The sequence below is a fragment of the Trachypithecus francoisi genome, unplaced genomic scaffold, assembly GCF_009764315.1.
Source record: "Trachypithecus francoisi isolate TF-2019V2 unplaced genomic scaffold, Tfra_2.0 Lachesis_group0, whole genome shotgun sequence".
Classification (NCBI taxonomy): domain Eukaryota; kingdom Metazoa; phylum Chordata; class Mammalia; order Primates; family Cercopithecidae; genus Trachypithecus; species Trachypithecus francoisi.
The window spans coordinates 65,350,064-65,374,741 of record NW_022681453.1 but is presented as its reverse complement, the minus strand read 5'-3'; the positions used below and the strand labels follow the sequence as shown (position 1 = coordinate 65,374,741).

Below are 24,678 nucleotides of genomic sequence, written 5' to 3'. Positions count from 1 at the left end.
GGTTGGGGGGAGGGACTGTCAGCTGGCCATATGGACTAGAGGAGGAGGAGATGAGGGGGCTATCTCGTTCCCCTGCTTTTGCTAATTCTGTGGTAGGAATTACCTTGCCTTTTTCGTTTGTTTTTTTGAGACAGGGTCTCATTCTGTTGCCCAGGCTGGAGTACAGTGGCATGATCATAGTTCACTGAAGTCTTGAACTCCTGGACTCAAGGATCCTCCTACCTCAGCCTCCCGAGTAGCTGGTATTACAAGTGTGCCCCACCATACCCAGTTTGAATCACCTTGTTTTTGAGGCTTTCTCCTCTGCAGACACTTGCAGAATGGAAAAAGTTGAAACTTAAAATTAATTACCAATTAGCCTATTCCAAAATTTTGCTGACATCTCAACTCTAATGTATCTCCTCTCTCATTCTTTGCCCTTGTGGGTTTATGCCTTTTGTTCCTTTATTAAGGTTTTGGGAGAAACAGGAGCAAATGCAGGTGTTCAATCTGCCGGGTATGACCAGTAGTCTCAATTTAGCTTCCATAGAAACAACTACTCTTCTCCTTAGTACTCGATTTTTGTTGCTTTATGTAATAATCAAATTATATAATTGCAATGATAAGTACAACTGGCATAAATAGGTTAAGAACAAACCCATTTTGACTCTCAGTAAATACGCACCTCAGTGGGAACAGAAGTATATGGGCATTAGTCATTTTACAGAAGGAATGAGTTGTGGTTAAGTTGGGCAAGTTGGATTAAATGGAGATTAGTCAACTGAGTTTCTATTTTAAATAAATGAATATAAGGCATTCATTAAGAGGGTGTATTATTGAAAATCTAAATGATTTGACTTCTTGGACAACCAATTTAAAGATGCTAATCTGTCTTTTTTTGTTGTTGTTTAGAAAAAAATGGGGTTTCTTTCTTTTTGCCCAGGCTGGAGTGTAGTGGTATGATCACAGCTCACCATAGCCTCAATCTCCCAGGTCCAAGCGATCCCCCCTCTTCAGCCTCCCAAGAAGCTGGGACTACAGACACATACCACCACACCCGGCTAATTAAAACACAAGTGTTTTATTTTTATTTTTTTTTATAGAGACGGGGTCTCCCTATGTTTCCCAGGCTGGTCTTCAACTCTTGGGCCCAAGGAATTCTCCCACCTTGTCCTCCCGAAGTTCTGAGATTACAGTCATGAACCACCATGTCCGGCCTAATCGGTCTTTTAAAAAGCCTTTAGCAAACAAATGCCTTTCTGAGATCAGAGTCTTTTCTGCACTTTGACATGGGTAGTATCGAAGAGTCCAGAGTTAACTCCTGACTCCTGGCGCCTGCTCTATCCTAACTCCCAACAATCCCTGCCTCTGCCTTGATCTCCTAGTGGACTTTTGAGCTGCTTTGACCTCAAAGACCTTGGTTTGCATGTATGAGTCATACTTTGTGAGGCTCCCTTTCATAGGTACTTGGCTGTCCAGCCTCTAGCCTTTGGAGAATTCAGGGCAGACATACTTGCTTTCCTATTGGCTTCCTCCTATGCAGGATGTTAGCTTCAGTTTCTCTGCTCCATGTCAGTTATCCTTTCTTTGCTTTCCATCTTCCAGAATTCTGACATTTTCCATCTGTCATCACCCATATTTGTCTTTATACCTGAAGAGTTTACAGCTCTTTTAAGAACATTGTTATCCCTTTACTATCAGTTTAATGAAAGTTCTGAGGAGTAGAGAATCACTGCTTCTCTTGAGTAATTCATGTTTGGCTTTCTCTCTACTATGATAGGTTTCTATTTCCTAAGCTGATATTTCCTTGATCTCCTGATTCTTCTGAAAACAGGATCCTGAGTTTTTAGCTTTCTAGACAATTTGAAAAAGACATCTAGCCAGCCTTCAGAGCCCTATTTGTTCTGTGGTTAATATGCAGCCAGAAACAAGTCAATGTAAGTCAACTTTTCCAAATTTCAATTAGAACTTAGGGGATGTGTCAGGATAAAAGTTAAGTGTAATTATTTTAAGTCAAGCTAACTCTGGGAAATTTCCTCTTGATAGAAAAATAATACTCATAAGGTCAGATGAGCTTTTCTCCTTTGACTGTGAAGAAGGGAATATTTAGGGACTGGAAGTTAAAACTTTTCCTTAGGACAAGATTAAGAGTTGTAACATTTCCTAAACTCACAGCAATTTTTTTTTTGTGCAATTGCATGGCACTTTCAGTTTCAAAGGTCCTTTTTTTTGGGAGGTGGGTAGAACTTAAAATAATACCTTCCATCTTTAGTACAGTTGTTGGTGGGATATTGGTTCCAGGACACCCCCACAGATAACAAAATCTGTGGTTGCTCAAGTCCCTTATATAAAATGGCATATGTAGTATTTGCACGTAACCTACACACATCTTCCTGTATGCTTTAAATCATCTCTAGATTACTTATAATACCTAATACAATGCCTACACATCACTTCTTTCACATAGATTCAGTGTGGTACTAGGTGAGCAGCAAATTCAAGTTTTGCTTTTTGGAATTTTGTGGAACTCCCCACCCCCAAAATATGTATATATACACATATATTTTATATATAGTTTATATATATAATATGTATGTATTTTATATATATAATATGTATGTATTATATATATATATATGTTTGTTTTTGAGACAGAGTCTCGCTCAGCCACCCAGGCTGCAGTGCAGTGGTGTGATCTCGGCTCACTGCGACCACAATCTCCCGGCTTCGAGCAATTCTCCTGTCTCAGCCTCCTGAGTAGATGGGATTACAGGCACCTGCCATCATGCCCAGCTAATTTTTGTATTTTAGTAGAGACAGGGTTTCACCATATTGGCCAGACTGATCTTGAACTCCTGACCTCAGGTGATCTGGCTGCCTCGGCCTCCCAAAGTGCTGGCATTACAGGCATGAGCCACTGTACCTAGCCCTCCACCAAATATTTTCCATCTCCAGGTGATTGAATCCATGGATTTGGAACCCATGGATACAGAGGGCTGACTGAATATAACTTTTTCACATATTTGGTTTTTTTTTTTTTTCCTGCAGAAATGTAATCAGTTCTTTCAGAGTAGAGATTGTTTCTGATACATCTTAGCATCTCTGAGTGCCAGAATGAGGGCCTACCGTAAGGTCAGGCACATAGAGCTCATTTAATCTATCAACCCGTGAATGCGGAAGTACAATTACTCTAATGTTATAGCTGTGGAAACTGAGGCACAACCTACACAGCTGTAGTAAGAGGTAGAGGTAAGAGTTAGTAACTTATTTTACAGAGGGAATGAAAATGGTGGGTAAGTCGGACAAGTTGGTTCCTAGGATAGCACCAAGAGAAACTGACTCCACTGATTAACCAGGTTAGCTGCCTTCTATCCAAGTACTCTGCAGCATTTGCCTTCAGTGACAACATGTAAGGTGCTTTACGGAGAGACAGCTCTGGGACTTCATGGAGCTTGCCGAATTGTTTGTATGACTGCTGGCTAATAGGTGTTTGACACATTTGGCCTAAGACTATCTCTGAAACATACCACCTGAAGCGTGGTTGTGGAGAAGCCCCATATATCTTAACTATTGGAGGCTATTGATACCTGCCTTAAAGATGTTATTAATAACAAATATGAATGACCACATTGACTTAGGTTAATTTGTAACCTCATTCTCCCTTAGTTATCTCCAGCCAAAAGAACTCTAGTCTAAGAGAGTCACAAAATATCTTGTGAAAATTTACCACAGGCTTCAAACAGAGACTTGGGGGGCTGAAGTCTCTGACATGAAGTGCTTCCTGCAGGGTATAAGCATTTGGAACATGGATAAGGCCTGTTCTCTGGCCAGCAGCGGTTAGAAATTCAGTGTTGTCCCCAAGCACTATAGATCTCCTGAGTGTTTTGAATTCCAGTGGAGTTCTGATAAAAGGCAGCTGAGTTTGGAAGGATTGTAGCCTCAGGATGGCTCCTCTCCCTTTTGACCCATGGTTGAGGAAATTCTGCCTCAGCAGCCTTGTCTCTCTCCCTTTCTGCATCCATCTCACTGGTGTCCCCAACCCCCGGGTACGTGGCCTGTTGATCCCCCACCTCAAGCAGCAATTCCAAAGACATTGGAGAATGATGGCCTTGTTGGTTGTCTCATATCAGAAATAATCTGAGAGTTGCTTGTGAATTGCAGGACTATTTAGATTTTGAGGTCAGAAGCATAGAACTGGTACTTTTAAAATGTCTTTTTATTTTATTATTATTATTATTATTATTATTTTAAGAAATAGAGATGGGGTCTTGCTGTGTTGCACAGGCTGGTCTGGAACTTCTGGCCTCAAGTGATTCTCCTGCTTTGGCCTCCCAAAGTGCTGGGACTACAGGTGCGCACCACCGCACACAGCCTTTAAAATGTCTTAAAAAGTGAAAAACTATATTTGAATATAAATAAAGAATTAAGAACAACACTTGAGTATTGAGGCTATATTATCCAATACAATTGATGAAACTATAGACCACACTCTCTAGATTTTCACACAAGCTTTTCAGTTTTAATTTCACATAATTTGAAAAGTGATGTACATGTGACTATAGAGCATTTGAAATGTGACTCATACAACTGAGTAACTGAATTTTTTATTTTATTTAAGTAACTTAAATTTAAATAGCCACTTGTGAGTAGTAGCTACCATCTCGGTCACCACACATCCAGAACACGGCGATAAGCCTGTATCAGGATAGTCTAGGTTATGTTCCAGCCACAGAGAACCCTAAAATCTTGGTGATTTAAAAGAACAAATGTTTTTTTCTTGCTGGTGTTATGTCCCCATTTTGGGTTGGCTAGAGACCCAGATGGCTGCAGCAGCCACCATCTCACGCATTGCCAGTCATTATGGAGAGGCTTGTACCACCACATAAATGCTCTGGTCCCAAGGGTACATACATAACTTCTGGTCACAGCTCACTGACTAGGACTAGTCACATGGCCCCATCTAACCAGGAAGCTGACAGTGAAGCCCTAACTCTGTGCAGAGATCCTTAGCAACAACTGCCACTGACATTATCCCCCACTTTCAAAATACAGAGAAGGAGTCCCAAGGGATAAAGAGAGTAGTGCTACTTGTGTTTTGTTGAAAAATGGAGAATTGTGTTTCTCAGAACTCATTTATTATCTCCTATGTACTCATTAGCACGGATTTATCAAAAAACAGGTGAGGTGTGGAGCAAAAAGCAAATTACAAACATTTTGACAAAAATAAAAAACCTTTACATAAATTTAGAGCTGACAACAGTCAGCATGTCTTATTAGTTGCATGTAGGAAATATCTTTTAATAAGAAGATATGCAATGCAAGGAATAATCAATGGTTTTTTTTTTTATATGTTTGGGATGAAAATGAATGGAAGAAAGTATATCTGTTTTTTTACTTGGTGCAGCATATAAATTGTACATTTTTCACTAGCAAGGAATAAAAAGTCATTTTCTTTAAAAATAATAAATTACTAGGGACATTTGTGGATTGTGATTGTCTTAAATATGAAAACATTAAATATTTATTAACTGGACAATGGATTGTTTCTTTCCAGACTACATCAAAGAATCAGAGAATTATCTAGCCCTACATTTAACAGCATGTCTTCAACTCTTTCTAGACCATCCACAATATTGCTTGAACATCTGAAGACATGGGGGACTCGCCATCTGATATCTGATAACAGACTTCCTGTAAAGCAGAACTGGTAGTTTCCTGATAACAAATTCTTCAATATGAAGATATGGATAAAGCATTTGGCTGCCAATAATGAATTGCACCAAAGTCACCAATTCAAACCATGCCCTGGTAAATAGTATTAGTGATGATGATGATGATATGATGATGATGATGATGTCACATGTTGAAAATGTCATGTAGATTTTAGCATTTTGAGAACCTGATACTCTATAACAGTGGTCCCTAACCTTTTTGGCACCAGGGACCACTTTTATGGAAGACAGTGTTTTCATGGATCAGGAGAGGGGGTGGTTTTGGGATGATTCAAGCACATTATACTTATTGTACACTTTGTTTCTATTATTATTACATTGTAATAATAATAATTATACAACTCATCATAATGTAGAATCAGTGGAAGCCCTGAGCTTGTTTTCCTGCAACTAGACTGTCCCATCTAGGGGTGATGGGAAACAGTGACAGATCATCAGGCCTTAGATTCTCATAAGGAGCGTGAAACCTAGATCCCTCACATGAGCAGTTCACAATAGAGTTCGTTCCTGTGAGAACCTAATGCTGCCACTGATCTGACAGGAGGCAGAGCTCAGGCGGTAATGCGAGCAATGGGAATCGGCTGTAAATATAGATGAAGCTTTGCTCACTTGCCCACTGCTAACCTCCTTATGTGTGACCTGGTTCCTAACAAGCCACGTACCCGGAGGTTGGGGACACCTGCTCTATAAGATATCCTTCTAGAATGATACAGTACTAAGCTGATGCTCAAGAGAAATTTTGAACTAAATATGTAAATTAGGCTACCTGTATAAACAAGAACTTCCTAAATCATTCTGTTCCATAGTAAAACACAACCACGTAAGCCAGTTCTTCACATATACGCACCACAGTGTCTGTTTTTTGTTTCCAAGAGGTATCTGTGTTCTTTACAACTGGTAGCACGGAAAGAAAGAGAAGTCTGCAAAGATTGAACAAACAGCATGCACTGTGGTATCCTTTATTTAAAAATTGTGAGCTGACTACAGTTGTAGTGTTCTCATTTACCATTCTGATGGCATAATAAACCAAGAGAACATTAACACAATTCCAAGAAAGCATTAACCTGTAACACACATATACACCACACATGCACACACACAACATACACGCACACAAAGGTTATATTCTGAACACAAAAGTGATGGAAAAAAGCTTTGAATGCTCTAAATCAAATAAAAACCCTTTATTATAATAAACTGTGGCAATACTGTGGCTACTATGAAAAATATTGTAACTATTTTAAAAGCAAAAGGAAAAATACTGGCAGTTTGAAACTAGCAGCAAAAAGCAGATAAAAATAGAATGGAAGATAACATAAGACTAATACCAAAATTCTAATGTTGATACTGTGTAGGATTGCACTGAAGTAATTTTAAATTGGTTCTTAAGGAACTCTTAAAAAGTCCCTTAAAATATTAAATTGTTGCACCTTACAAACAGTGGAAAAGAAAAAGGATTTGGAATGTTACACACACACAGAGGAAATGTATTAGGTCTATCAATTTTGGTCTTTGTTTATAACCTTCAAAACATTTTATAAAGAAAAAATTTAAGTGCCAATGTAGTGAAAGAAAGTTAAAAATTCCTAAAGACGCAAGTCTGAGTGCATTTACCAGGTCTAAGAATATATTTAAAGGTTGGGGGCACGGCATGATTGATGCACATTTAAGAAGAAAAATATGGAGCCCATAAGGTAGGTCAAGTTCTTTGGAGAGTGTTGAGAATGAAGATGTATTAAACTCTGGCTATCTTGGAGGAGATTCCAAAGTACATGGAGTTCTCCAGCTCTTTATCAGTTGAAATCTGTTTCATCGTGGCCAATAGATAATTAAGACTAACTTTTCAGCAAACTGGTTTCTCCTGTATTCAAACACAAAAATCTTTACCACACATTCAGAGCTGATACTCTATAACAACACAAATAAGAATCCTGGTTTACAAAGGAAACCATATAAGCAAGGATTTTTTTTTCCATGGGTTCTTAACCAAATGTCTGAAGCTGTTAGACACCTGCAAAGAGGGGATAAGTTTAGATTTCCTACTGATTTTGGAAGAAAAATATTTTCCTAAGGAAGCCAGAGTCATCCATGAGCAGGGACCTGTCTTCAGAATCTAAGAAGCATAATGTCCTTAATGCTTAAACTCATGACAAGCTGAGATCCAGAAAAACTGGCAGGTAGAAGGGGAAAGAGAAATGGAGAGTTTGAACACCTGCAGTGTACTCTGGAATAGAGTGGCTCAACTGCTTTCAGAAATGAATTGCTGGAGTACTGGGAGAAAAGCCAGTTATCTGGAGTCAGGGGGTGGGGAGAGAGAGGCCTCCCATCTCCAGGGACCCTCTGGGCTGAGCTGTGGGCCAGAACCCTTGTTTTGGCCTTATTTTTCATGAGCACAGTCAAGTGGAGAATTTATGACTTTGCCCAGGTAAATATTTGGTTTGGTTACTTTCTCTCTAAAATCAATTGGTCAGCCAAGTTACTGGTGTTTTCCCTAAATGAAATCTAGTGGCACTAGTATCTTAAGGTGCCAGCTAATATAGATTAATGCCCATCAATAACGCTGCTAGGTATCAACTGCTGTTGCTGAAGAATCAACCCACAAATGACCTAACTAGATAATCTATCACACTAGGTGCTTTTACTATCTATTTTTTTTTTTTTTTTGAGTTTTAGAGAAATAGTCCTTTTAATATGACTTAGAAACTGCTTTTCTCTGGCTTTGTTTCACTCTTCTTCCTCTTCCCCTTCCCCTTCGCCTTCCTCCATCGTTTCCACAATGAGCTCTGCCGTGCAGGTGGCTTCTCCAAGACTGTTGACAGCTTTGCAGGTGTACTTGGCATCATCATCCCCACAAACATCACTAATAATTAAAGAGCAGTTCCCGTCCTCATCGTAGTCTATCTGGAAGTGGCGGGACTCCCTGATTGACTGGTCATCTTTGAACCAGACAACCTCGGGGTCTGGGTATCCTGCATCACAGGGAGAAAACACAAGTTGCAGGAACTGTTATTCAAAATTTCTTATCAACTCATGCAAGCAACTCATAAGCTACCACTATTGATTAAGGTGGTTAAGGAAAAAATTTTCATGTTGGCCTTTATCAACTGTTTTGATATCTATATTAGAAAATGGATATGTCTTGTAAATATCAATATCTGAAACCCCAAATAGAATATTTTAAAGTTGTTCCATTTCCCACACGTTGGACTAGCACAATGTCCCACCTATTAAAAAACTTAATTTTTTTTTTTTTTTTTAAAGTGATGACTCTCACTCTGTTGCCTAGGCTGGAATGTAGTGGCATGATCATAGCTTATTGTTGCTCAAATTCCTGGGCTCAAACAATCCTCCCTTCTCAGCCTCCTGAGTAGTGGAACTATAGACATGAGCGACCATACTCAGTTAAACATCCCACCTTTCACTTTTTGAGGGGTAGGGAGGCAGGGTCTCATTCTATCACCCAGGCTGGAGTGCAGTGGCATGAACATGGCTCACTGCAACTTCCTGGGCTCAAGCAATCTTCCTTCCTCAGCCTCCCAAGTAGCTGGAGCTACAGGTACACACCACCATGCCCGGCTAATTTTTTAAAAAGTTTTTTTTGTAAAGACAGGGTCTCCTATGTTTCCCAGGCTGGTCTCAAACTCCTGGGCTCAAGTGATCCTCTGACCTTAGCCTCCCAAAGTGCTGGGATTATAGGTGTGAGCCACCACACCCACCCACCTTTAAACAGAGTACTACCTGAGGCTAGGCATGGTGGCTCACACGTGTAATCCCAGCACTTTGGGAGGTTGAGGTGGGCAGAAATTCAAGACCAGCTTGGCCAACATGGCAAAAAAATAAAAAAGAGTACTACCTGAAATACTGCTCCAACTCCAACTCTACACCTAGATTTAAATACTTTCTTAGATTGAAAATACAATTTTCTTTTTCTTTTTTTTGAGACAGAGTCTCACTCTGTTGCCCAGGCTGGAGTGCAGTAGCTTGATCTTGGCTCACTGTAACCTCCGCCTGATTGGTTCAAGTGATTCTGGTGCCTCAGCCTTCTGAGTAGCTGGGATTACAGGTGCGTGCAGCCACACCCAGCTAATTTTTGTATTTTTAGTAGAGACAGGGTTTCAGCATGTTGACCAGGCTGGTCTGTATCTCCTGACCTCAAGTAATCCACCTGCCTCGGCCTTCCCAAGTGCTGGGATTACAGGTGTGAGCCACCGCACTTGGCTGAAAATACAATTTTCTATCTTTTTTTTTTTTGTAGACAGTCTCACTCTGTTGCCTAGGCAGGAGTTCAGCAGCATGATCTCAGTCACTGCAGCCTCCACTATCCAGGCTCAAGTGATCCTCTCACCTCAGCCTACTGCATAGCTCAGACTGCAGGTACACACCACCACATCCAGCTAATTTTCATATTTTTTGTAGAGATGGGGTTTCACCATGTTGCCCAGGCTGGCCTTGATCTCCTGGACTCAAGTGATCTGCCTGCCTTGGCCTTCCAAAGTGTTGAGATTACACCCATGAGTCACTATGCCCAGCCTAAATTTTCGATTTTGTATAACAGTTAAAGTTAAATAATTTAAATGAAAAATAAGAGTCAAAACAAAATGGGAACAAGGGATCTTTTTGGAGTGATGAAAATGTTCTAAAACTGGATTGTGGTGGTGGTTGCGTGACTATAAATTCATTAAAAATAATTGAATTGCCGGGCGCGGTGGCTCAAGCCTGTAATCCCAGCACTTTGGGAGGCCGAGACGGGCGGATCACGAGGTCAGGAGATCGAGACCATCCTGGCTAACACAGTGAAACCCCGTCTCCACTAAAAATACAAAAAACTAGCCGGGCGAGGTGGTGGCGCCTGTAGTCCCAGCTACTCGGGAGGCTGAGGCAGGAGAATGGTGTGAACCCGGGAGGCGCAGCTTGCAGTGAGTTGAGATCTGGCCACTGCACTCCAGCCTGGGTGACAGAGTGAGACTCTGTCTCAAAAAAAAAAAAAAAAAAAAAAATAATTGAATTGTGCATTTAAAGTAGGTGAATTTTATGGTATATAAATTATAACTCAATAAAGCTAATAACAGCTATATAAAACATAATTGAAAAGAGCTGATAATATTTCTAAGAAGAAGAAAGCAATATTTGTCTTAGTCTGATCCAAAGCAGGTAATTTGCCTATGGACAATTGGAAATGGACCTCACCGATGAGCCTTTATGCATTAGTCATATTTCTGCAAAGTTCAGCAATTAAAAAATAAAATACACATGCATATAAAATATATACATATTACATATGTTTAAAGTGTATGTGTACATATATATGCACAGAAGCATTACCAACATTGTGCATTTTGGTTGCATGTACATGGTATATACATGTATCCCGCTTTTAAAGTCATACATATACATACCTTTAAAAATATACAATATATTCCACCTGACTTTCTCTTAAATGTTGGAGATGTATTTTTATAGGAAAAAAACTGTCCAAACCCTGATACGGTTTGGATATTTGTGCCCCCTGAATCTCATGTTGAAATGTGATCCCCAGTGTCGGAGGTGGGGCCTGGTGGGAGGTGTTTGGGTCATGGAGGCGGATCCCTCATGAATGTCTTGGTGTCCTCCCCGAGGTGATGAGTGAGTTCTTGCTCTGTCAGTTCATGTGGATCTGGTCGTTAAAACTTGGCATGTCCTTCTCTCTCTCTCTCTCTCTCTTGCCATGTGACATGCCTGCTTCTGCTATGATTGAAAGCATCCTGAGGCCTCACTGGATGCAGATGCTGGCACCAAGCCAAATAAGCTGCTTTTCTTTATAAATTTTCCAGCCTCAGGTATTCCTTTATAGCAATGCAAACAGGCTAATACAAGCCCTAACCAGAATAAAAATTATACATAAGAAATCAAGAATTCTAATGTTCTTTTCAATGTTGTTTTTTCAAAACAATTTTGGAAATTGTTTTTTTAAAGTAATTAGGAAGACCCAGACCATGAGGAAAATCGGGTCAGGAAGAGCTGGTCATAAAGTACCCTGCACTCCCACGCCCTGGACTCTCAGTGCAAAAGTTTCAATTTTGTTTTTATCACAACAACATCCATATGCTTTAATTTCTCATCAGAGCTCCAGCCAAAAGTTAATAAATATCAACGAAACAATTCCAAAGAGAAAATTAAGTATGAAACGATCCCAAAGAGAAAATTAAGTACAAAATGATAATCATTATGTTATTTTAAAACATTCAAAAAGGAAGAAAAAACTTCAGAAGACCCAAATGCAATGGTAATGGTGAGAATTGCAAGCAGTGGCTCCAGAGCCTTCAGCAGAATCCCCAGTCTGAGAATTTTCACATTATCAAAGGCAGCACATCCACTTTCTTTTAATTGAATGGAGAAAGGGAAATGACTATGGTAGGCGAAGCATTGATAAGGCACTTTGATAATATAAAGATGCAGAAGAAAAACTATTTTTTCCATTCCTAACTTTGGGTTATTTTACTCAAAAGGCATTGTCTAGTCACATTGCTGGAGAATCAAAGAAAGTGGGAGGCACAGTTTGTTCTGACTGCTGTACTGTGCTATGCGGCCTTGGGAAAGTTGCCTAATAAACTTCTGTGCTCTATTTGGTCAGACCAAAATGGGCGATAACCTGCCACCCTGCTTGGCAGGTGAAAATCATAGACTTGAAGCAAAGAGCCTGTCTTATCTTGTCCCTTCTCTTTCTAGATGGTTGTAATCCATATGAAAATGGAAACGCTTTGTGTCGTCAACTTTGCTTATTTCTCAGGTGCTATGCCATGACCCCTTAAGGTCCCTTGAGCTCTGACCACTGATGGGTCTATGGCTGCATTATTCCCAGCAGACAGATAAGCAGCCTGGGGAAGATGGCATCGGCTGAGTGCTTTGTCCCGGGTGCCTGGCTTCCAACTGGCCTTAGTCTGAAGTCACAGTGCATGCTCTCTCTCTGTACCTGCCAGTCCCACAACTTTTCCCTTTACTCCATGACATCTTTACAAGATCTAAAAGGTTCCCCTTTCTCACATATGTCCCCTCACAGAATCCCCAGAGCCACTCTATGACTTAGCTATCATCTTACAGTGGAGGGATCTTAACCCAGGGGAGCTGGACCACCATCCAAGGTCACACAGCCTGTGGATGAGTAGCAGAGCCTGCCGACTCCACATCCTATGTCTTTGTGCCAGCCTTCCTTTGAGGGCCTCGTATGGGCAAGTCACATGCTTTTCAGCAGTTTACAAAGCTCATTTCACTAAGCATGTTCCAAAGCCAGGTAAGTCCATGCAAGGCCATTTCTAAACTTAGGTCTGGTGGCTGGTGTAAGTAGGTAGAATTTCAAATGTGCCCCCTGGGGAAGTGACTGAAGGACACACCTTCAGGACGTGGGAGTGCAGGGCATCGCCCTTTATGAGCAGCTCCTGCTGACCCAGTTTCCCCCAAAGCTTGGCGGTTCCTCATTGTCCCAGGCTGCACAGAACTGACATCTTGCCCAGGGTGCATGGTAGGGACCCTACCATCCAGCCACACCCTATTGATGGTAAAGAGAAGCACAGCTACAACTTACCTTCAATCTTGCAGTCAAATCTAGCAGCGCTTCCCTCCACAACTTCTAAATCACGAATGGTCTTAGAGAAATAGGGTTTTACGTGAGGCTTTTCCTCAGCAACAGCCTCAAGGAAAGCTTGGGACACATCTTCTAGAAGACAGAGAAGAAGACCAGGTCATTTCTTCATTCCTTGTTCTCGCCTTGCCTCTAGCTTAAAGAAACTAACTTTTTAAAAAGTCGCCATGATATAGCAAAGAAGGCAGCTTTGAGAACTGAATCATAAGCACGGCTTTCTCCTGGGGACAGGTTGGCCTGCTGCCAAATGGTTTTTGGCAGAAGAAAGAACTGTGCCCAAGCTGAGGAAATGATCAGACTCCCCCTTTCCCTTATGCTGACATGTTGAAAGAGGAAATCATCTTTAAAAAGGATTTCTGGCTGCATTTCATGCTGCTTTAGGATTCAGCTGAGGGTATCTGAGCACGGCAAGACCTCACTGGCCTTCCTAGTCTTGGTATCCCTCTGCCCCTCTTCTGCAGCAGGTGTTCCACCTGCTTTTTAGAAGGGAGGAGCCATGTCCTAGCCACATCTTCAGCTTCTAGTGGCTCTTTCTCCATGCTCACACTGCCTTCATGCTGTGTGACTGTGGACCAGGATATGGGATTGGTTCAGGGAAAAGCTATAACTTGGAGGGACAACTGTATCTCCTCCCTTCCCTTCAGGCTATGTCTAGGTCATCTGAGGAGGGGCAGGAGTGGTTCAGGAGGGACCAGGCCTGTGTGCTGCGGTCTCTGTCCCTGGCTGCAAGGAAGCTCCAGAGCAGGCAGCTGCTGGCCGCACCAACAACCCTACCTTTGCTCACCAAAGGGATCTAAACTCAGCTTCTCACCAGTGGATACAAAAAGTACCAGGCAGGGAGGGACAGAGGGTGTCTCTGGCCACATGAGATAACGGCCTGGCCCTTCATGCACCTGAAGCAGGAAAAGGCTGGGCTTTCACTGAGGAGATGGATGAGACAGCATCTAACACGGTGAGCAAGTAACTAACCCTATTAGTCTCCAGGAGGGGCCCTGCCAATCCCAGTCTGCCCAGTTCAAATGACATGATTCAGCAGCATGAACAATGCCAAACGAATGTGGACCATATGAGTTCATTTTTATTTAAAACAAAACCACAAAGATGGTAGAAAATAGAATATTTCGTAAATCTTACACAACTACATGTAATTTTAATGTTATTTTTGCCTATTAATATAGAAGTATCACTTCTGCCATAAGAACAAAGGAAGATTTTAATAAAGTCTTTGTTAATTTTAACACGAAATATATGAAAAAGCATAGCTGAGGTCATCTAGTTCTATTAGACAAATAACAACTTTCCCTCTGAAAATGGCTAAGCCTAAGGTTAAACTATCAAGAATAATTATTAGACTTAGTAACTGTCAGGGCAACTCAAAATTACTTCTGAATTTATCTTTGCAGGGCATATTGAAAAAAAACAGAACAAAACCAACCAAAACTTCAAAATGCCCCTTTGTTCCCCAACCCTTTCTTTCTCACCAGCTGGCTGGAGAAACTCCTCCTTACCTTCAGATTCTAGTTTCTCTGCATTGAGCGGGCTGGTTGGTGACCCTGTTGAGGATTTCCTGCCACTGAGCCCTGAGATCATTGCCATAGAGGACAGTCTTCCAATGGCTCTCACAGCATTGCCCGTTTTCTGGAAAATAGACACGGGGGTTGGACTCAGGCGTTGTCCCTGGTTCCAGCTGGGTAGTGTGAGGGGCTGCGGGGAGTAGAGCCCAGCCCCAGAGAAGCAGCTGTTCCCCGGATAAAGGACCTCCCGAGAGCCGAGGTTCTGCCAGAGGAGCGAACCCAGCCTTGCTCTGCTCAGCACTGTCAGTGTGTCAGAAGATGTTCAGAGAATGGAATGGGGCCTGGAACTGATGTGTGCGTTAATGTGACTAAACAAGGTCAACATGAGACAAAAACCCTTTTCATACAGTGCTTCAACTCCCATAAAAGGGATAGTTTATATAAAGCAACTGCAGGCTGAGACAGCTCCAAAGACTTATTGCTGACTGGGCCTAGCGGGGCTGTTTCTCGTAAAACAATGCCAGTGATGTGATTATAATTGGCCAAGAGAATAGTTACTACGGATCCCACAAGTCCTGATGCAAAAATAATCATGATAATAATAACAGGGCATCCTGTTGACCTTGGGCAAGTCACTTAACCACTCTGGGCTTCAGTTTCCTTCTCTAGAAGGAGGGGGCTGGACAAGATGATCTCCAAGGTCCCATTTAGCTGTGTTTATAATTCAGAGACTTAAATGATTTGGAGAAACACTGTGGCTGGCCCCAGCACAAGTCTACGATGCAGTGAAGCTCTGGAAGGGAGCTCTTCCCCGATGTGCATTCAGGCACCGAAAAGAAGCATCGAAGAAATAAAAGGCAATGGCACTTTGCTTTTCGGTGACTAGACTTGGGAGAGGAAAGAATTTCTGCTGAAATGGATCAGAACTTGAGATGTAATTTATTTACATTGTGAAAATTCTACCAAGCATAGGATCCCTAATAATGTACAATTGTGTCTTATTGTTTTTTATCTTTCAGTAAGTTTTTCACCTTTTTTCTAAGGTGAACAGGAATGACTAAGAAAACTAAGGCACAACCAAGTTTTTCCATCCCTGCACCCAAAGCATCTTTTTTAGGCATCTAAAAGCTGTGCATCCAGACAACAGATGTCACCACAGACTGGCTACTTGTCCCCCCTGAGAGAGGAAGGAAACAGCCTCTTCATAGGCAAATGGCTTGTACTCATTGCACCTCAAATTCTGCCGGCAAAGCCATTTTCCTCCTGAATTCACTTCACATGCTTAAGTACTTCAGTAAAGCCTCACCATTTAGGACTACTTGGAAAGCCAGTAAGCTTCAGTAAAAAGACTGATCATTTTGAAAGTAAATAACTTCTGGGTGCTACGGAAACATACAGAAAATTGTGTGCGTGTGTGTATGGTGAAAGAGGAGACCTACCGCGGTGAGCAGGATGACCTTACTGTCATGCCTCCTGCCGTCCTTGCTGCAGATTGCTTTCATGCACTTTGGACAGACATTCCACCTTGCTCTGTCCCCTGGCCATCCCTTCTCGCACACATCACACTGCGTGGTGTGGGTATGTTTCTGGCCTCTGCCGCCAGAGTGAGGCTGGGTCACTGAACAGAATCCAGGGAGCCCCAGCTGGAGGTGATGAGGAGGGGAGACGGTGAGAGATGAAAGCTGAACAACTTAACTGTGAGCAGAACCAAGGTGTGGCCCTGCAGAGAATGCCTCTGCAGGCTCAGGCCACATGGCAACCTTTCATGCTCTTCTGGGAGATGTTACTGGTTCAGCCTCTTTGTTGTGCTAGCCGGAGTGTAGAGAGACCCAGCTCTTCCCACGGGAGGTTATCCTGCCCTCAGGAACAGGTAAGAGATGGTACGAGCCATGGCAGCCCTCCCTATGTAGTCAGTGTCAGACCAGCCTGCTTTCTAATCAGGCTGATTCTCAGACTCTGCCCTTCTCTGCTCTCCATTCCCTTTATCCAACACAGATTGGTTTGTCATGGGCTAGGAGCCTCTAAACCCAGAGGGTTTGTTCTCAAAAAGGGATAGGTTAGTTCTGTAACCCTAATTGCTGGGAGACCTTGTACAAGTCAGTTCCCTTCTCTGGGCCTCAGGAGCCTGGGAGCAGAAGATTCTAATCTCCCTGCAGTTCCAGACCTCTACAGAAAGACGCTAGTTTATATCCATAAATGTGTAGCAAGGAACACCCGCCTTGAACCCATGAGCTCCCCATTTCCAGACATCAGGATTGGGACTGATCAGGACTGTCTTCACTTGTGTGGTGTGGAGAGATGATGTATTTTCTCTTCCAGGTTTTATTTAATAACAAAGTGACTAATATGAACCTATTAGAATGAGGAAACAAAAGAGTTACAGTATTTCAGAGGAACTAGTAAATATATTAACAAATAAATAGGTCTCACATATGGAGAACTTTTCTAAAAGATGGAGATATCTAGCATATAATTTCTAAAACATCAAAAATATCTGGAAATTGATTTGTGAAAAAAATTGCTGAGGAAGTTATTTGTCAGAACTAGAAATGAATATATCGGTATGTTCTAGTCTTCCACTTTTATGCCTTTGAGCTGACAACTGGTTATTGCTTTACTGTCCAAGGACCTTTGGAAATTTTTGGAACATCAAGATAACCAAGTTTTAATTTTGTAATTTCTGCCTTCATTTTGAGAAAGTCTGTTTCTCGTTTGAGGGCAATTAACCAGGCTGAATTCCTGTGTCACCAGTGGACAGTATCTGCACCAGCCTCCTTCATGCAGCACAAATTCCCTGCCACTGGAGAGCTTGTGGGGCCAGCCATCTTGGCTTGCTAAGGCAGGCTTGTGGAGTTTCCCAGGATTAGGGTCTTTTGATGCCAATACCAAGACATTCCCTGGCAAATATATGGCAAGCTGGTTACCCGCACACCAGTCATCAAAGCCCCCCATATATATCATCAGCCCCAAGACTACAGTTTCCCCTGAGCAAGGCATACCATCCAAATGGGATGGCTAAGAATACTCCATGCTATGCTGAGTCCAGTGTTTTCTCCCCTAATGCCCTTGGTTCATACTGCTGGGGTCTTTATGGTTCCTGGAAAATAAAGATGGCTACCCACGGGCCTCTGATGTCTAGTCTTTTGCTTCCAGTGTGCATGCAGAAACGCTATTAATCTGTTCAACTTACCTGCCCCCATTGCTGCACCTTTCCAACATATCTTTGTAAAATTCTTTTCATACAAATTTAAAATATACATTCTTTCAGAATAACTTCATTCTAAGATGAGTAATACGATTACCCATACGTATACGAGTCATCTATACCCAGCCTAACTTTGCTTGTAGGGATTTGTTCCCATGTCACTTCATTCCTCCTAGGGCTTTTTATGAAAACCACACCAGAATAACAAGAAGGTGCCTTCTCTGGCACAGCTACAGAGAGTTCTGGGCCATCTGAGCCTGCCCTTCCCCTCTCCCTCTGCCCCTGCTTGCAGCCCATTCCTTCCCACTCCACCCCACCGCACAGAACCTTGGCTGCTGCAAGAGGGAACCCCCCATATTCCAAGGGGAGCTAAGGCCCTGGTGATTGCAGTTAAAATGCAGAAAACGTTTTCCCAAGGGAGCAACGTAACATGAAATGGTTAGAGCTGTTAACAGGGAAGCTACTCTTCAGGGACGCTACTTGTTGAATGGGATTTTTGTGGACAACTTTTGTGGAAAAATCATTTCCAAATGTCACCATCTATACTAAAATATAAAATTAAGTTTCCTTCTCTGAATTCTACCCTTTTCTTCCCCTGCCCTTCCAGAAAACTCTATGGCTAATAATGCCGTAAACAAGAAGAAAAAGAAATGATTAAAATATCAGCATAGGCTGGGCACTCAGCACTTTGGGAAGCCAACGCAGGAGGATCGCTTGAGGCCAGGAGTTCAAGACTAGTCTAGGCAACATAGTGAGACCCTGTTTCTACCAAAGTTAAACAAATAAAATTAGCCAGTGTGGTGGTGTAGACCTGTAGTCCCAGCTACTCAGGAGGCCGAGACGAGAAGATTGCTTGAGCCCAGGAGGTCGAGACTGCAGTGAGCTATGCTTGTACCACTGCCCTCCAGCCTGGGTGACAGCATGAGACCCTGTCTCTTTAAAAAAAAAAAAATCAGCACCATTATGATTCCCTGACTGATTTAACTGAAAAATTCCCTTTGCCTCCTCTCCTATTTCCTTATCTCTTCTCTGCTCCTAGCTCCTGGGTTTAGGAGTCCTCCTGGCTTTGGTTTGTCTGCCAATGTTCCCAGGTGATGAGGCTGCCCCTTAACCTATAGCCTCAGCCAAGTAATATCCACTTAGACTCACTGCTCTGAGGACTGCCCCGCCCTGACATCAGCTTCCCTATCCTTTCCAGAAATATTTCCCTGAGACCTTCTGGCCACAGGATTATTAATACAGCTGGCCTTTGATTTTGTAGATCCTCTCCCCTTTTTTTATAAAAGAATATTTGCTACTCAGATCCCAGTGGCACCAAAAGGTAAGCAGCTACAGATGTTTCAACTCACCTTGCACTTGAGGGAGGCCTAGAGACCCACCTAAACCTTCCCATGAGGGGCGTAGCCAGGAACTGACTTCCACGGCGGAGGAGCACAGCTGAGATGTGCTCGGGATGGTGGTCACTTAAACTCCACACCTGTGGCCCCCATTTGCCTTTGCTCCCTCTTTCAACCTCTGAGTGACACTCTACTTTTTGAGGCAACTGTGATTTAGTCACCTGGTGTGGCAAATGACCAGTGTTCCAGTTGCCTCCAACACAGTAATTTCCCTTTTCTCTGCCACCCAGTCAGTCTCAATGCCCCTGGGTCCCTTGAGTATCCAGCTAAAAGACTCTGCTCCCGTCAAGCCAAGCCCAGCCAGAATGGGTCCGGCTCCCACTTCTGTGCCTTCTCCTCCACATGTGCAGTCCTCTGTGTTCTGACTCAGGTTCCACACCTGATTCAAACTCCTGAGCCTGGGAACATTTCTTCATAATCACATCCAACTCTGGTTGCGACCAGGTCGGTTCTATCCACACACACCCATGGCTATGGAGAGCTATCTGGATAGTTTACGTATCTTAGTGCGCATTACATCCTTTCATGTCTAGTTGCCTCAGTTCCCCATTGTACTACATGGTCGCTGAGTATAGAAACCATGTCCCCTCAATTGCTTGAACGTGGGTGGCAGAGGCTGCAGTGAGCCAAGATTGTGCCACTGCACTCCAGCCTGGGTGACGGAGTGAGACTTTGTCTCAAAAAAAAAAAAAAAAAGAGAGAGAATTGGAAGGAAGGAAGGAAGGAGGGAGGGAGGGAGGGAGGGAAGGAAGGAAGGAAGGAAGGAAAGAAAGGAAGAAAGAAAGAAGGAAAGAAAGAAAGAAAGAAAGAAGAAAGAAGAAAGAAAGAAAGAGAGAGAGAGAAAGAAAGAAAGGAAAGAAAGAAAGAAGGAAACCATGTCTTCTCCAGCAGCCAAAGAATTGTAATTCTAGGCCAGGAGCAGTGGCTCACGCCTGTAATCCCAGCACTTTGGGAGGCTGAGGTGGGCAGATCACGAAGTCAGGAGATAGAGACCATTCTGGCTAACACGGTGAAACCCTGTCTCCACTAAAAATACAAAAAATTAGCCGGGCGTGGTGCCGGGTGCCTGTAATCCCAGCTACTCAGGAGGCTGAGGCAGGAGAATGGCGTGATCCCGGGAGGCGGAGCTTGCAGGGAGCCGAATTCGCACCACTGCACTCCAGCCTGGGTGACAGAGTGAGACTCCATTTCGAAAAAACAACAACAACAAAAAAAAGAATTGTAATTCTAATGGTAATAAAAATGATAAAATAGATGATGATGGTGATAAACATCCTGTGGTTTTGGATAATATTTTTATCCACCCATGCCTTTTATCAGAGGCAGTCTTGGAGTTAAGACTATGTGTTTTGCAGTCAAGCTCTGGGTTTGAATCCCGACCCTTCTGCTTATTAGCTGTGTAACCCTGGATGGCTTTCCTAACCTTTTCTCTGCCTCAATTTTGTCTGTAAAGTGGGGATAACAGTACCTGGCTCCTAGGGTTAAAAGATTTAGTGCATAGATAGTGCTTTAAATGGTCCCTGACAGATGGCCTACCTTAATACCTATTAGCAACTGGGATCATTTTTGGACACTTACCATGTACCAGGCATTGTACTACTAAACGCCACATGACGATGATCTCGTGTAATTCTCATAATTATCACAACAAAGCTGTGAAGTTGGTACTATTATCCCCACTTTACACATGAGAAAACAAATCCACAGCAAGGTTATGTCATTTGCTAAGGACACATTATTATTAACATACAACCTTCCTAGATGGTGGGACCATGTCTCTCTCATGTGCCCTCCTCCTTCATCATAAAGAGATGTGAGACCATCATGCTACCATCCCATTCTCAGGGTTGACAAATGGACCTCAAAGTGATGTTGCTTATCCCAAGCCATGAAGACATGAAATGTCAGTGGCTTAACCTGAGTAAAGGTTAAGGGTCCTCTGGGACAAAGGTGAGCAGGAACAGAGAGACAGCTAAGCTAAGAATCCATCCCATCTCCTTGAGAAAGGGACTCTGCACTCAGGACTAAGCACACCACTGTACCTTAATCAGCTGCCTAAACTGGCCCCAGACTGCTTCAGAAACGAATTTAAACTTTCTTGATGTGAGGCCAGGGCAAGCTGGGAATGAAAGTGGCTTCAGCAACACAAATATGAGGGGTAATATCCCAGTCCAAAGTGACCCTCGCATTACCTGCCATTTCCTTCTTGCCATGTACTTCTTCATCCGGTCCTTGGAGAGTTTCTTGGCCTCCATGTTCTTGGTATCTTTCATTAGCCATGGATGCTGAAGGCACTGTGTGCAGTCCAGGCGGTTTCTGACAGAGGCAGAGATCAGGAGATTTTTGAGCAGGAGGAGACCTCAGGGACCACTGGTTAGATCAGAAATGGGAGGCCAGCTGTTCCCGGGCACGAGGGCAGAGGCCAGGGCCCCCTGCTCCCGGACCATCCACTGTGATCAGGATCACTGTGCTCTTCACCTTTCTCCTCACTTGGTCTGGGTCACACTAACCAGAACCAGCATGGGTCAGTGTTATGAAAGCCTAAGCACCAAGGAAGTGACTGGGCTCCATGGCCTGCTCTTGGGGTCAAGGAAGAGTAAGTGCTGCAGGGCAGACGTTTCTGGGATTCTTGGGGTCGAGGAAGAGTAAGAGTAAGTGCTGCAGGGCAGACGTTTCTGGGATTGACTGGCACCTATTTCAGGGTGGTGTCATTCTGCTGGTCCTATGAGGGCTGGGGCCCACAGAGCCTAATCCTCCTGCCACCCTGTCTGGAGGAGGGGAGAGTTAAACCCTAGGATAAAACCTCCGGCAATCAATGAACTTTCATGTTTTATGTCTTATGGTGTGGTTGAGTATCAGGTTTTTCCTGTTACAACTCAAAGAAGTAGGTCCTGCATATAGCCTATGAATTATGACTTCTTTAGAACTGCACTGAAACTCACTTCATCTTTCTGAAAGCTCTAGAAACATTTTAGATCTAGAAACATTTTACAGCCATTGCCTTAACTGTAACAGGACTAAGAAAGCCTAAAGAACCAAATGCTAACATACATAGAAAAATGACTGGAAAGAAGTATAGCAAAATGTAGTGATCTTTAGATAAAGGGATTATAGATGATTTAAATTTTATTATATTCTTCAAATCCTCTATAATTTACATGTATTACTTTTATAATAGAAAGCTTTTTTTTTTTTTTAAGTGCTGATAGGTGGTGATTTCTGGTTGAAGAGAGGTTGGCTATAAGAGTTTACGGGAATTTAGTGTCTTGATCTGTTTGAATAAGATCAGTTCTTTGTTTAATCCATTTTATGAGCACAGAGGGATCCATTCCAGCCTGTTACTGACTTAATTCAAGGTCAGATGAGAAAATAAGATATATACACACAATACCTTGTTTACCAAATCTTCAGTGAATAAAGCTTGGATGACAAAAGCCATCATTGTACCAGAGTTACTGAGGAGGTTTTCATCTCCTGAGGCACCTTGGGTGTGGGCGTCCCTCATACTGGAAGATAATTTAGACTTCCCACAGTGTCTTAGTTCTCCTTGGGTCATGCCCATTTCTGATACAGATTGTGACAGCAAAAGGCTAAAAAGACCTCACTGTCAAGGAGTATAGAATGTGGCCTCTGGGGGAGTTTGGCCCTGACTGGCTAAAAAGGACCGAGAGTGGGGTGCATCACAGGAAAGCCTGACAGAGCCATCTGAGACACTCCAATATTGCTCCTTCAGCAGCTAACTGCACCCTCCTGCCCTGAACAGCCATTCTTCCTCGGGGAGGCATCGGCAGCCTTGCAAGGCTGCAAAGTTACCTGGGAGTGCAGAGCCTCCTGCCTGCCCTGGAGCCAGGCCCCTCCCCTTCTCTCTAACATGCCACCCATGTCAATACCACCCTTCTTGGCAAGGCTACAACTGCTCCCTGGGATTGCCAAGTATAGCTCTAAGCTCCTCGGCACCCCTACAGTCAGACTCTGCCTCATCTAGTCACCTATTTGCAGAGTGGGTGAGCTGCCCAAAAGGCCAGCTATTCTCACCTGAGTCCTACCGCTCCCTTTCCCTGGGCAGCCTTCCCTATGCATGCAGAGCCCAGGACAGTTCCTTCCAGGAGATTCTGTCTAGGTACACCCACTGCCCACCTTCAGTCAACCTCCCACTCTGGTCTCCCCTACAACTCCAAGCTCTAATCTTCCATTGAAACCTGGAGGGCCTGAGTCCCTGACCTTTCCCCAGAGCCCATGCACACTGGCCTCCCACTGTTCACTTCCCTATGTTCACAGCTGCAGCAGGCACAGGTGGGGAACCTCAACAGAGGCAGAGCTGGGAGAGGGCTAAGCCCAGTGGTCTGGGATCACAGCCTCCCTTTGGCCAGATGTTAGAAGGTACCTGCCTGTATTCAAGCATGCAGTTATTAAATAACTGAGATATAAAAAAACACTAAGCCGGAATAATAATAATCTGGGGATATGATTGGGACCCACAGAGAAGTTCTAAGATGCCGCCGTCCTCTGCTCTTGCTTGTTGAGAGAGTCCTTCCCCTGCAGCCCCTGAAGAGGGCTGTGGCTGGCCACAACTGTACCCAGAAAATAAGAAGGGCAGTCATTATTCACAAAGAACAGCTGCCCCTCGCTCTGCAACGTGGTCAAGTGTCGCTTTTCAAGTCAGGTGTCTGAGCTTCTGAAGGTGAATTCCGTGTCTAGCTCCAGGGGGCAGGGCCTAGGAAGTTGCCTCCCCGACCCACATGCACTCGGGTCTCTTATGATGCCCACCCTCCCTTCCTCAGGGAATGCTAGGAACGACTCAAGGCAGGGTGGCAAGGAGGGTGCCCCAACAGGCAAAGGAATCCCCCTTTGCTTCCCAACACAGGGCAGGGAGTGGAGAAGCAAAGACTGAAATCCCAACTCATTACTTCATATCTTTCTTCAGCAGATTGCTGATGAAATCCTTGGCATCGTCGGAGATCTCATCGAATGCCTCGTCGTCGAAATCCCAGGTGGCTGAGGTAACGTTGGCCAAGGTTTCATTATCGTTGTCTCCCATGAAGGGGGAAAGGCCACTGACTCTGGAGAGACAAGAGCAGGAAAGCAGGTGTGGCTAGGAAAGGGCGTGCTAACTGAGGTCAAAGGTGAGGGTCGGCCAGCCTCCCCACCCCCAAACTCTTCTTGGCAAGGGCCAAGGCTCTGTGGGCCTTGCACCTGCCTTTCTTTCACCTGTGGAAAGAAAAGAGGGTGTGGTTCA

General features: G+C 43.4%; 1 protein-coding gene across 1 annotated transcript in view; it reads right to left on the bottom strand.

Moving 5' to 3' along the window:
* Positions 1–8,359: 8,359 nt before the first annotated feature.
* MYLK (myosin light chain kinase) overlaps positions 8,360–24,678 on the bottom strand; it is a 189,347-nt gene continuing 173,028 nt past the window's right edge. The window contains 5 exon segments of the mRNA XM_033211001.1: positions 8,360–8,680; positions 13,270–13,401; positions 14,835–14,964; positions 21,635–21,758; positions 24,350–24,502. Of these exon segments, the coding sequence (XP_033066892.1) occupies positions 8,436–8,680; positions 13,270–13,401; positions 14,835–14,964; positions 21,635–21,758; positions 24,350–24,502 (784 nt within the window). The 3' untranslated portion in view covers positions 8,360–8,435.